The sequence below is a fragment of the Hesperophylax consimilis genome, chromosome 24 (genome assembly GCF_061612785.1).
Source record: "Hesperophylax consimilis isolate HC1 chromosome 24, BYU_Hcon_1.0, whole genome shotgun sequence".
Classification (NCBI taxonomy): domain Eukaryota; kingdom Metazoa; phylum Arthropoda; class Insecta; order Trichoptera; family Limnephilidae; genus Hesperophylax; species Hesperophylax consimilis.
Genome location: NC_142859.1, coordinates 10,313,082 through 10,325,683, shown reverse-complemented (window position 1 = coordinate 10,325,683; position 12,602 = coordinate 10,313,082). Strand labels below are relative to the sequence as shown.

Sequence of the window (12,602 nt, the reverse complement as noted above, 5' to 3'; positions counted from 1 at the left end):
TGACGGGAAAGGTTGTTCTACCCGTTCACAACTGTTGCTAACGGCGGGAAGAGTAGTTCTACCTTCTAAGGTGGTCATATTTCAACGGCAGGTAATTTAAAACCACCTAAAGTATGTTTGAATATGTGAATATTGTATACCAATCTCTACATAAAGTTCGCAACAACATACATACATGTGTATCAATTAAAACATTGTATTACATGCCGTCCTTTTTCTATTTATCTTTGCGCCTTTCATGTACATACAAGGATATTTCAACAAAAGGACAATACATTGAATATGTAGAAATACATTCGAATTTTACTTTCACTAATTGGTCACTTGCCTAGTTTTTTGGAGTGCTGGATTAGCGATAGAGTACTGCATACATTATTTTCGACAATATATCAATTTAAAACAAAATTTACTTAAGCTCGACAAATACCTGAGTGAAATGTGTTAACTCAACTATGTCTTAACAATAAATGCCGCTTGCTTGATACATACATATACCTTCTGCAAGCGAACAAAAAAAACAACAGACCTTGGAAACAAGGAAGAACATAACAAATTCCAACAAAATTAAAATAATAATATAGATTGTGTAGTGCAAAACTCGAGTATAAAATTTTGGATTTTTTCACTTTTTTCAGGTCAAAATATTTTTTTTTAAACACAATAGTGTCATAACATAAAGTTATACTAAAAAAGGTAGACTTTAAACAAATGCCTAATTGCAAAGACCTAAACCAAACTGCGATTTGAGAATTTATGTAAAGATAAAATATTTTTGCACAAAAAATTATTTTGTTCTAGACAACCTGTACGTCAACAACAACGAAATTATGTCATAAAAATATTAGAAAAAAATATTACGAAGGTAATTTTGCTTTGTGGAAATTACGACAATTTTTTTTTAATCCATTTACTTTTTTCACTATAAATTTTAAGAGGCACAGCCATTCAATTCCATCTGTAAACACAGACTGAATTTGAATCACTTGTATTTGGGGTCGTTTCGGTATAATCTACACTTTCATAGATTTCTGCAAGTTATGCTTTAAAATAATTTGTCGTAATATTTTAAAGCACAACTTGCAAAAAGTGCATTTTAATTAAATAATTAAATTAACGCCATCTATGAACGCGTAGATTATAATGTGCATTACGTTTACCCTTAATAATTTTTATAATTTTATTATTATTTTTTTGTTTTTGTGGGTTCGGTGTGACTTAAAAACTGTCTTAGGGTGGGTCCATTCTTCCCCAGGGGGTCCTGAGGAAAAATAATCATGTCTCCGACCCAAGTGAACGGCAAAAGTCTCTGTTCTATCGTTTCCCTCCAGGCCTCGTTTTCACGAAGTAAATCTCTGTAGTTGTCATTTGAAATGATAACACCTCCATACTCTACAGCACACTGTACAATATATCTGAAAAGATGAAACAAATATTTTTATTATTTTTTAATCATAAACTAATATTTATAAGACAAGCTTTTATGCATAGCATAAAGGATAACAATTAATTATAAGCAATAATTTTTCACCCGAAATATTAATACAAATTGAAAATTTGTCTTTCACCAATAAATGAAGATATTATATGTCTCGACGCCATCTAGTGAGAAATTTAGCACTAACAAAGCCTTTCCTACAAAAATAAAGTTGGTTGTTTATAGGTGAAAAAATATAATAGGCAGTAATTGTTGATTGAGGTACTAGTACATATTGAATCATTTGGCGGGTTGGAAATAAGCCGACATAGCTCAGTGGTTACAGAGCAACTGACCGGACATCAAAAGGCACGGATTCAATTCCCGTTGCCGGCATTTATTTTTACTCGGGAGATATTTTCAATTTGTATATTAATATTTCAGGCGACAAATTATTGCTTATAATTAAATATTTTTATGTTTTGCAACATTATTTTTTCGTGAACAGTCTGATGGAATATTTCTGACAATGTGTCAACTGTGCATAAACGAGGTGATAATCTTAAATTTACCCGGTGAGCGGGCTACCTATCGCTACAGGATAAGTCAATTAAATATTCTTTTTAAGGGTTAAAGAAAAATCTTCAAATAAAGTGAAATACTGACAAATAATGTCAAATAACATCAAACATCACAAAGTTGGCCTCAAAGTGTACAATTGTAACTGTACAAATTGGAAGTGCGCCCCACGTACCGGTGCATAATCAGGAAACACGCCAAACGTGTGCCCAACATATGTACACGGTTGACGTTTGTCACATGAGAACGGATCGCTTCTACGACTCGTTCTCGAGTTCAACAGCTCGGGCTGTGGAACAATTTGCCGGCCTCTTGTGTTTCCTCCCTCCTACAACATGAATGCCTTTAATACCCATGTTCACTCCTCCCTTTCTTAACCCTTTAAAGGACAACTTTTTTTTTTTTAACGATCCGCCCTTTATGGTTTTATTTATGTATTCTATATTCATTTTGATGAACAGAAAAAACATTTTTTTTTTTGCATGGTCTTTCTGAAATTTTCGTGTGTGCCAAGACTGAGTAGTGTGGCGGTCTATCCTCACTGCGTACCCCTGCGGAGAAACGGCGTGACAGTTAGTTAATTAAGTGTGTCAAGCTGTACGTACCTGTCATCATACGACATGATGAGCTTTCCTTTAATTTCCCTAGATGGTGTGTATACCACGTGTCCCCTTTCTTCCAATTGATCAAGCAGTTTTCCATTTGTGCTCTTAAATTTCCTATTCCTACAAAATTTCAAATAAATCCGTCAAATCTTAATAATCATTGAAACAATATTAATGACACTGATAATTAACTGAGGATAAAACTCAAAAAACAGTAGCGATTCGTAAGCTATCTCATTGGGAGTTCAATCGGAGATTAAAAAGGGAGAAAAAAATTCCTCATCTATAAATCCTAAAAGCTGTACCAATAAGGAACTCAGGTCCATATTTTTTTAACAATAATAACCTTCTAACTTAAATATCAGTATACATTTTCTGTAGTTAATTGTAATAGTTAAAATAATTTTCAAACTTTTAGTTTTACAAGGACCAAATCTATGGCGTGTCAGATGTGACAACACAGTGAGCTTACTTTTTATTTCGACATGGTCAACATTATTTCGTTGAATCAGACGTTTTTGATTAAACGCTTTTTTTGAAAACACATTGTAAAATGTCGGCATTTTCTCACTATAGTTATTAAATTGTACAAATGTGTAAAAATACAGACACTTCTGCACTTGCTTCAATTTTTCGCTGTAGTTAAATCTCATGATCCGCCATTTGGAGGTTAAATTTCAAGATTATAAAAAAATTGTCTTTACTTTAGATAATCAATATACAGGGTGTATCGGCACGTACCCGACAAACTTTAACCAGCTTTTCCTTAGCACATTTGGAGTAAAAAATGTTATGGGCACTTTACTGTCCGGTAACATTTTTTTACAATTAAAAACAAAAAATGATAAAAAAAATCCACACTCCGTCACTGTCATTGGCATTGTTTCTCGTGTTCAACAGCTGTTATTAGCAAGTATGTCAAAAAGCGTGTTTGCTCTTTCATACACACTAAATAATAATAGCTAAAAATGAGACGAATGTTGCCATGCCATTTCGTTGTGATCGTAAAAGCGAGCTAATGTAGGTATGTACGTATATTATTCAATGAAACTCGAATAAAATATTGCCAGGTGGGTTTTCAAACTTTGACAAAGGATAAAACAGTGGTGAAATGTGGTGAAAATATGAATAGTAAATTTTTTATTAAAAAAAAATGTTACCGGACAGCAAAGTGCACATAACATTTTTTACTCCAAATGTGCTAAGGAATAGCTGGTTAAAGTTTGTCGGGTATGTGCCGATACACCCTGTATACATATATATATTTTATAAAAGTAAGTGAATAATGTTCGTGTCGCTAAAACTCAGAAATGAGTCCTGGTACAATCAAGGGAGTTATATGGTGTGGTAGCCCTCTATCCCCCATCCATGAAGAAGGTTCCCGTTTTTATCTGAAGGGAGTGATTTTAAAGTTATAAGGGCTCGAAGTTTCGCCCTCTAGAAATTTCTTAAACAGTCTAAAACATTTGATAGTATTTGGGAGCATTCCATAACATTCCAGAACATCCTGGAACATTCATGTCCGGGATTAATCTGGAATGTTCGGGAACATCCTGGAACATCCCAAATGACAATGAACCAAAAACGGAATTACAGGCCGTTTCCTGATAAACTTTTAGTAAATTCATAATCGTGACAAAACATTAGCATATCCATAGACATATGAATATTAGTAGACCTGCCCTAAGTGATTAAAAGCGTATTATCCCCACTCCCCATACCGGTTCCATTGGAGCCGGCTGTGCTCGCGTAGGGCCTCAAGTGAAATTTGAAAACGTGACGTCATCATTCTTGTGCGAACTATGGTCGAGGCATCATCGGTTCATTTTACGAAATAACACGGCAAAATGTTGACTTGTACTATGAAAACTTGTAAAAATAGATGTGAAAAAGAGAATAAACCCAATTGTCGTATTACATTCCATATATAAGCATTATTTTACTTTATTTTAAGCATATTCACATCGTATAATATGAATCAGTTGTTACTATCACATCGAGAAACGTCTGGACGCGAAACACAAAGCTGGTTGGTTGCTGGGAAGTAAATTATGAACATTTATAAAAGTGTCTTAACTAAATACTTAAACGAAATATTCGACTCTGAAAATGGAACCGAATTTTTTTGCCGAATTTGGACTTCGCAAATTTGTTCATAACGTGGCGAGTAATTTGCGCTCCCATGTAAAAATGTCTATTCATTCTAAAGCAGATTTTACTTTTAAGAAGTAAATGGTGATATTATAATGCGAGATGCCTATTTACTGTCAGATTGATTTATTGACGAATCACAGTCAGCCTTACTCCCTTCGTTCTTCAACAGTTGATTTTACCCCTCGCCATTATCTTCTCGTCTATTAATTCCTATGTCTGTGAGCATATCTAAATATGTAGTATAAAACAAAGTCACTATCAGCGTCTGCCTGTTTATGCGCATAGTTCTTCTAAACTATGCAACGGACTTTGATAGGGTTTTCACTATCATTTAGAGAATTTCTTCCGGAAGGTTTATATATATAATACATGGATATTTTTTCTACTATCTTGGTACAAGAACACCCGATGGTAGGCAGGAAAACACTTTCTTCAGGTTTTTCTTCACATCTGTTTTATTTTTAAATAATAAACACACAATTAGTAACTTTCAGCCGCAGCTAAAGTTTACTGGTGGGTACCAGATTAAGGGTCTAATTTCCCTTAATCAGTGGTGGAATTCCACTACCTACCACTTCTGACAGACTACTGTCACAGACTACTCTCATAGACTGACCGTCCGAGAATGCCTCTCGATGACTGACCCTCAATACTCGGGGTGTCTACTCTTTTAAATTAAAACTACAAGGAAACACATATAAAAAAGTCGACCTTACTAAGTTTTTTTCTCGCAACCCTTGGTTGGCGTGTGAGATACATTTTTTCTTAGCCTAACAATAATTTTAAAGGGGAGTGACATGTAGAGGTGGTTCCTTGGTACGTGCATTTGTGCATTGCACTGTTTGTCTTCAGTCTTCATATAACAACTTACAACGACATCAGTGCCTCAGTCATCGATGTACGAAAGTACGCTCCATTCGTAATTCCCGAGATGTCATTATTTGAGCTATCTTCTAGTACAAGACTCCCGTTCAAGAGCAAGCAGGCCGTGCACAGAACCATGTTTGACCATACTACTGAAACAACATCGGGCGGTATCATCGGTCACAAAAATGGGTAAATACCCAAGAAGCTATCTAAGATTTTGATTTAGTTTGGATTGAATCTTTGCTTACAAACGATTTCACTTCAAAAACTATTTGAATTTAATAAAAATATATGTTATTAGTTACCTAAATCGTGGAACAAAAGCCTTGACTTCATGCCCTCTATCCAGAAAGTATTGAATGCATTGTTTCAGACCTTCTACTGAAAAAGATTTACCATGTTGGTGACTGGAAAAAGAAATTGCATAGCATAAATAAAGGTGGTAAAAATTGACAATGGAAAAGAATAGAAAGCAGTAATTGAGTATGAAAAAAGAACACGGAGTGAGAATGGAAACAGAAAAATAAGTCAGTGATCGAGATTGAATAAGAACAGTAAAACGGTGAGAATGAAAACAGAACTAAAGTCAGTGATTAAAAATATAGAACAGTAAGCCCTTCATCCCTTTAGGTCGATAAGTCCCACAATTCCCGAGAAGTCCCACAATTCTGCGCAGGTTCTTTGGTTAATGTCGATTCCTTACCCTTACCGACCCAATGGGACAACAGGCTTAGCCAGTGAATGAGAACAAAAAAAGAACAGTTAAGTCAGGTTGATTTATCGTAAAGCAATGGTTCAACCAAATTTATATTTAGTCAAAGGCAAGTTGTGTCAATGAATAAGATTAATGGACATGAATAGTATAACTTACCCCATTGCAACGTTGCTTCCATCAATAACAACCATTCTCAGCCCAGTCCGTTCTATGTTTTTATTTGCTGGAAAATAAACATTTGATCCTGTTCTAGTTACACTATTCGTCTTGGTATATTTTTTTGACGAATCTTTGACAGTGTGCGCCAGAGCCGAAAGAATCTGTTTCTTTTTTTTGACTAGACTACTTGTCGAATTGGAATCGTGAGAAATATCCAATGTGAGGTCGTAAATAATTGGTTGTCTAGCTGGAACCGGATGGGCCGGAACATTTTCTTTGAAATGATTAGTCAAATCAACAGTACTCATGGGAAAGAATTCGTCGCTATCTATTTCACTTATCGTTTTGTTTTTCGAGACGAATTCTGCATCCGACGCATCGAAATTTAAAGTGTTGTCAGATGGATTTTCAACCGGTAAAACTGCCTCTTCATTATCTACACAAATGACAGTGGTGTTCTGAGTCGTTCCGTCCAGCGAAGATTGATCAGTATCACACCGATCAACTGTCAGAAATTCAGGCCGTTCATAAATAAAAGTTGCATCCGTGGAAAGTCTTAATTTCTTATTTATAGGCGAAATGGCGCCAATTTTTGGAGAAGTATTAAGGCCGGTTATGTGGGCATAACTAAACGGTGTGGAAATGGCGCTGGGATGACCATTTGGACATGGAAGATTCTTAGGGGAGTTATTGTTATTAGTTCCAGGAGAAGTTGTGAGATCTATCTCACAAATAACCGGATATCTAACCAAGGATTTAGGATTAGAAGAATCTAAGGATATAATTGGGTATTGATGAGTATCTTCTTCTCTTCCACGCTTCAAATTCTTTATCCCTCGCGGACTAGAATGGAGGGAATGAGAAGAAGTTGACGGAGAATTGTTGATAGAATTCTGAAAATTAAAACTCAAACATTCCGCCACATTAGAAGTGTTCTGTATGTTTAATTTACTGTCTCTTTGTAAAAGCTGCGAGACACGCAGGTTGACCAATTTTTTGTACTTATTATGTTTTCCCTTTTTGTTTTTTAAATTATTGATCGATTGGAGTGATTTTCTTTTGGTCACAGTTTCAGGTGTGTTTATGACTGACAGCGTATTGTTATTGGCACATATTTCTTCTGCCGATGTATCCTGAAAATAATAAATAATTACATTCTGCGCAGTGGATAAAACTTTCACAAAGATCCCTTTTCCAAGTTCCAAGATAATTTCACTTCACAAATATTTAACAGACCTTTACATCAGTTTACTAAATATTATGAAATGTAAGGTTGAATAAATCATTAAAGCATGGCCGAAACAAATTCCTGACCAAAAGAGATTATTAAAAAACAGATTAATCAAGTGATCATGCAAGACTTTAATAATCAAGCTATTGTGCAATACTTAATAATCAAGCTTTGGTGCAAACTTAATAATCAAGCTATTGTGCAAAACTTAATAATCAAGCTATTGTGCAATACTTAATAATCAAGCTATTGTGCAATACATAATAATCAAGCTTTGGTGCAAACTTAATAATCAAGCTATTGTGCAAAACTTAAAAATCAAGCTATTTTGCAATACTTAATAATCAAGCTATTGTGCAAAACTTAATAATCAAGCTATTGTGCAATACTTAATAATTAAGCTATTGTGCAATACTTAATAATCAAGCTATTGTGCAACACTTAATAATCAAGCTAATGCGCAAATCTTAATGAGCAAGCTATTGTGCAAAACTTAAAAAGTAAAAAAAAAAGCAGGAAACCAACACCGATCATATTTGAAAAGCAATAAGGCATCACACAAATCTATGCAAGATTATTCTTTATACATACTTTGATAGATATGTGCAGATTTTTTGAGCCCTTAGAAAGGTTGTAAATTAATTTGAAAGATGGAATTTTCGCTTTAGGGAACTTTTCCACAAACAGTTTTTGCACAACCTTTAGCGATTGTGAACCCGAATAATTTGTTAATAGAAACAGTTTTTGCTGCGGTGATAACTAAAAAAAAAAAATATATATTGGTATTTACATTGTTTTTCGTAACACATTTTTTGGGGTCTGTAAAAAAGTTTTATTTTGTTATTGTTTTTTGTGAAATCTTACGAGAGCACTCTTATCTATATTGTGTCAAGGAACGGACTGTTGGAAGGGATTTCAGGATTAAAAGGAGAAAAGGAAGACGCTGGTTTCTCGTAATACATGACTTACACAACAACGATTTGGAGAAACGACACATCAATTACGTAACAAATATTTACCATTATTATATTTAGAAATAATTTATAATGTATCAATTTTATAACATCAGTTATAACGCTCACGGTAATAGCGTATATTAGCGTAACACAAATTACTATGTTAATTGGACCAAACTCTTGCCCAATCACCAGTCAAGACAGATCAAACAGTAACAATTTTATTTGAACCCCTCCTAGTAGATACATACTTAAAGTGGGTAAAAACTATTTTATATACAACTAGTACCTAATGGCAAAAGCAAATTTAGTCAGTCCTCTCGTGCTTGTTACAACTATGTTTGACAGTATTACGATTCACAATTGAAAAAAAAAAATAACTAAGTAATCTAGTCTAGATTGCACAAAGTTTTGAAATTCATTTATTTAATATCCACGGTATATTAATAAATATACCATACACAATAATTACATGTCACAGAATACAAGCATAATGAAACACTAATAATTATTTTTTAAAAAATAAAAATTAACTGTGGCATTTGATCATAAAATGACGACAGAAAGTATAAAATTAGTACAAGCTCTAGAAGGAGATACAAATACATACAAAATATTATAAACAAGTATGAGTAGACTTAGGTTTAATAATGGTTTAAAAGATATGATAATATAGCCTTTTTGTACCTAGCTTCTAAACAGATCCACTACATCTACTTATCCATTACTGACTTCATGTAATCTAGGTACAAGCGAGTGTTTGATATGCTCAGTCCTGGAATTGTTAAATTTAAACAGGATTTTAGAACGCATAGCTCTTGTAGAACTGTATGCACTTGGTCTGTGTAATGTGTAATTAAAAATAAAGAACCACCTAATGAACATTCAATTTTTTTTTTTATGTTTTTGAAAATAATTAAATTTATACTTAACCTAGTTGATGTTAAACCAGTTCGTCTCGAAAAAAAATAACTGCACATGTTAAACTGTAACTAAATTCGATTTAATTTTTCTCCTGATATTAAATTTCATTAATTTTCTCCTATTCCGCTTCACTCTTAATACGCAATATTTCAGTTTCAAATAAATGGATTTAGCTTTATTAATTCAAAACATGATTTATCATTTTTGTTGTTTGTTTTTGGGGTGTTATGCCGTGTTGCGCTAACTCCTTCTTTAGCCGACGTTTCGGACAGCGTTGCAGTGTCCATCATCAGGGCAGATCCGGTAGATCTTCGGATCTACCGGATCCGGCAACAAAAAACATTTTTTCCCTCTCCAATTCTCAAAGGCGGCCCCAGGCCCTTCCCTCATTTTACTCGCCTAACTTTAGATGTGCTTTATTTCAAATAATTCCATTTCAAATGGAAATGGGTATTTTGCATTTTGCATTTTAAATGCTTTTCTAAAAACCATTTTGCATTTTGCATTTTAAATGCTTTTCTCAATGCATTTTCCATTTTAAATGCTTTTTTGCAACATTCTTCCTACTATCTCCACTCATCTTTTTTTCATAAGCGCCAAATATCAGTCGGTCCTCAACCTCGCTATGAGAGATAATTTACATTTGTCAATTGAGTGATACCATTACAAAAAATACTGATTCAAATACTGAACATGGCCATGACGCTGTAATATTAAATGTTAGATAGCAGTTTCTATGTTTTTACGTTGGCAACATTAGTACCGCGCAAATTTTTTGTGGTTTCATAATCTGTAGTCGTGGTGTTTTTGGATTTACCATCATGTAATATGTTTGTTCTACATTGATATCCATTATTAACCCTCGGTCGGGCGCAGCTGGCCTCAGAGGCCAACAAAAAACATTTTTTCCCTCTCCAATTCTCAAAGGCGGCCCCCCGCCCTTCCCTCATTTTACTCGCCTAACTTTAGGAACCTTACACGGCGCCCGTCTTCAGTCAGTCGTCGGTCTTTAGGCAGCTCACTTACATCTTACACTCAGCTTCACAGGCCGCCTGCGCCCGATTGCATCACAATTTTGAAGGTGACCTTTTTCAGGATATTTTTATTTGCAGTTGTTCATTATACTCAATTATGCCTGTTCTGTATGAAGTTTATCAGTATCTTGAAAAATAAGTTCTGTATTGGACCCTGGCCTTTCAGGCAGAGTGCGCCCGATTGAATTATAATTTCAGTTTTAGGCATTTTATATACATATGTTTCTGCCGAAATGGCTAGAAAAGATGATCTCTCTCAACGCAATGATGCTGATGATATGGTGACGTTTCTTCTCGATGATGATGCTTCTGAAGATCCAGCTTTGGTTGAAGATTTAGGCGATGAGAGCGACATCGGACAACTAGCTCGGCGAAGTCTGAATACAAGTGGAATGCCGATTCAGTTGCAAACTCGCTTCCAATAAAACACATCCCCTACAACACCTCAAAAAAGGCAAAAGTGTGGAATATGCGTGTTTGAATCAGGATTTAGGAGGATGACGAATTACAAATGTTTAGGTTGTCATCAACCGATCTGTTTACTCCACGTAAACGCGCTGTGCCAAACTTGTTTTTCGGCTGCTGATTTGGGAACCTCATCGTCCATATCTGGCTACGGCTGCAGTCAGTAGAGACTACCACCTACCTTACCTTTAAATTTTTATTACTTTAAAACTTTTATTACTTTTATGGGGCTCGGTTTGACCAATTATTTTGAACACTGTTTTTGGAAAATTGTTTATTTTAGTTTATGGATAGTAATGTTTAATAAACTGGTTATTTTGTGTTATATTTGGTTTAATTCCTTTCTATAGATCCTAGTAAAGACTACCCGACAAGTATTTTGTATTAGAATTAATATAGTGGAAGGTGGGGGCTAAAAATATATTGGTGGCCTCTCAGGCCGAGTGCGCCCGATTTCGGTTCGCCCATAGGTGTGCCTGACGGAGGGTTAAATGACAAATTTGTTTGAAAATTCTATAATTATTTTAAATGTTTGACCTGAGAAACCATTTTGCATTTTCAATGCATTTTGAAAATAGGTATTTTGCATTTGAAATGCTTTTCTAAAAACCATTTTGCATTTTGCATTTTCAAATGGAAAAATTTTGACCCATTTCCATTTTGCATTTCAAATGGTTTTGGGTACCCATTTTGCACATCTCTGACCAATATACACAAACATATTATTTAATTACACTAAACATACCATAAATAAACCTATCTCGTACATAATATGACGGTCAACATAACAAGAAAATCAGACCAACGAAAGTTAACAACATAATCAATCTTGCAGTTTGAATTGTTTCCAATATCATTGAAAATCGCAATGTAGGTTGCTGTCAGATAATAATTATGCGGTATGATTAATATAAAACAGAAAATAAACAAATAGTAAAATAGGCAATCACCTGGTTAGTCCGCTCTTTAAGTTTGTTTTTCTTAGGTGTCCCTTTTTGGGAAGAGGTTTTTTTGAAAGAGAGTCTTTTATTAACTTTCCCCATGTTTTCTAGTTTTTAATTATCAAAACCATCCGTGTACTAAACCTATTAGAAACGAAAACAACACGCACGAAAATACTACAAAATTTGACAACCAGGCAAACCATAGAAGATAGAAGTTTATAGAAATCATAGATATAGTGATAGATGATGATAGAAGTCAATTAGCGATGAGACAATCGATCGATGATCGATCGCATAATCGATGATTTACTAGAATCGATTCTGTCAAAAATCATCACACAGTCAGAGACAGTCGTTTTAAAAATCATTAGAAACCGCAGCCGTCACGTTATTGGTCAGAATTCTCTTGAAAACGTTAATCGATTCCCAACTCCGAGAAACATCGTACATATTATATCGGAATACTTGACAAAAGGTATATTATACCCGTGGTATATTGTGTTTTGAACTATCTAAAATGATTAGATAATATATCCACTGGCAACTGGAATTTCA

At 34.4% G+C, this 12,602-nt stretch overlaps 1 protein-coding gene across 1 annotated transcript; it reads right to left on the bottom strand.

Annotated features, from left to right (window-relative positions):
* Nucleotides 1-372: 372 nt before the first annotated feature.
* Nucleotides 373-12,256, bottom strand: LOC149411890 (uncharacterized). Its single transcript, XM_089646442.1, has 6 exons — nt 12,054-12,256; nt 8,316-8,483; nt 6,491-7,626; nt 5,925-6,026; nt 2,599-2,718; nt 373-1,412 (listed from the first exon to the last, which is right to left on the bottom strand). The coding sequence occupies exons 1-6, from the start codon at nt 12,144-12,146 to the stop codon at nt 1,184-1,186; spliced, it is 1,848 nt and encodes a 615-aa protein (XP_089502568.1). The 5' UTR covers nt 12,147-12,256; the 3' UTR covers nt 373-1,183.
* Nucleotides 12,257-12,602: the final 346 nt, after the last annotated feature.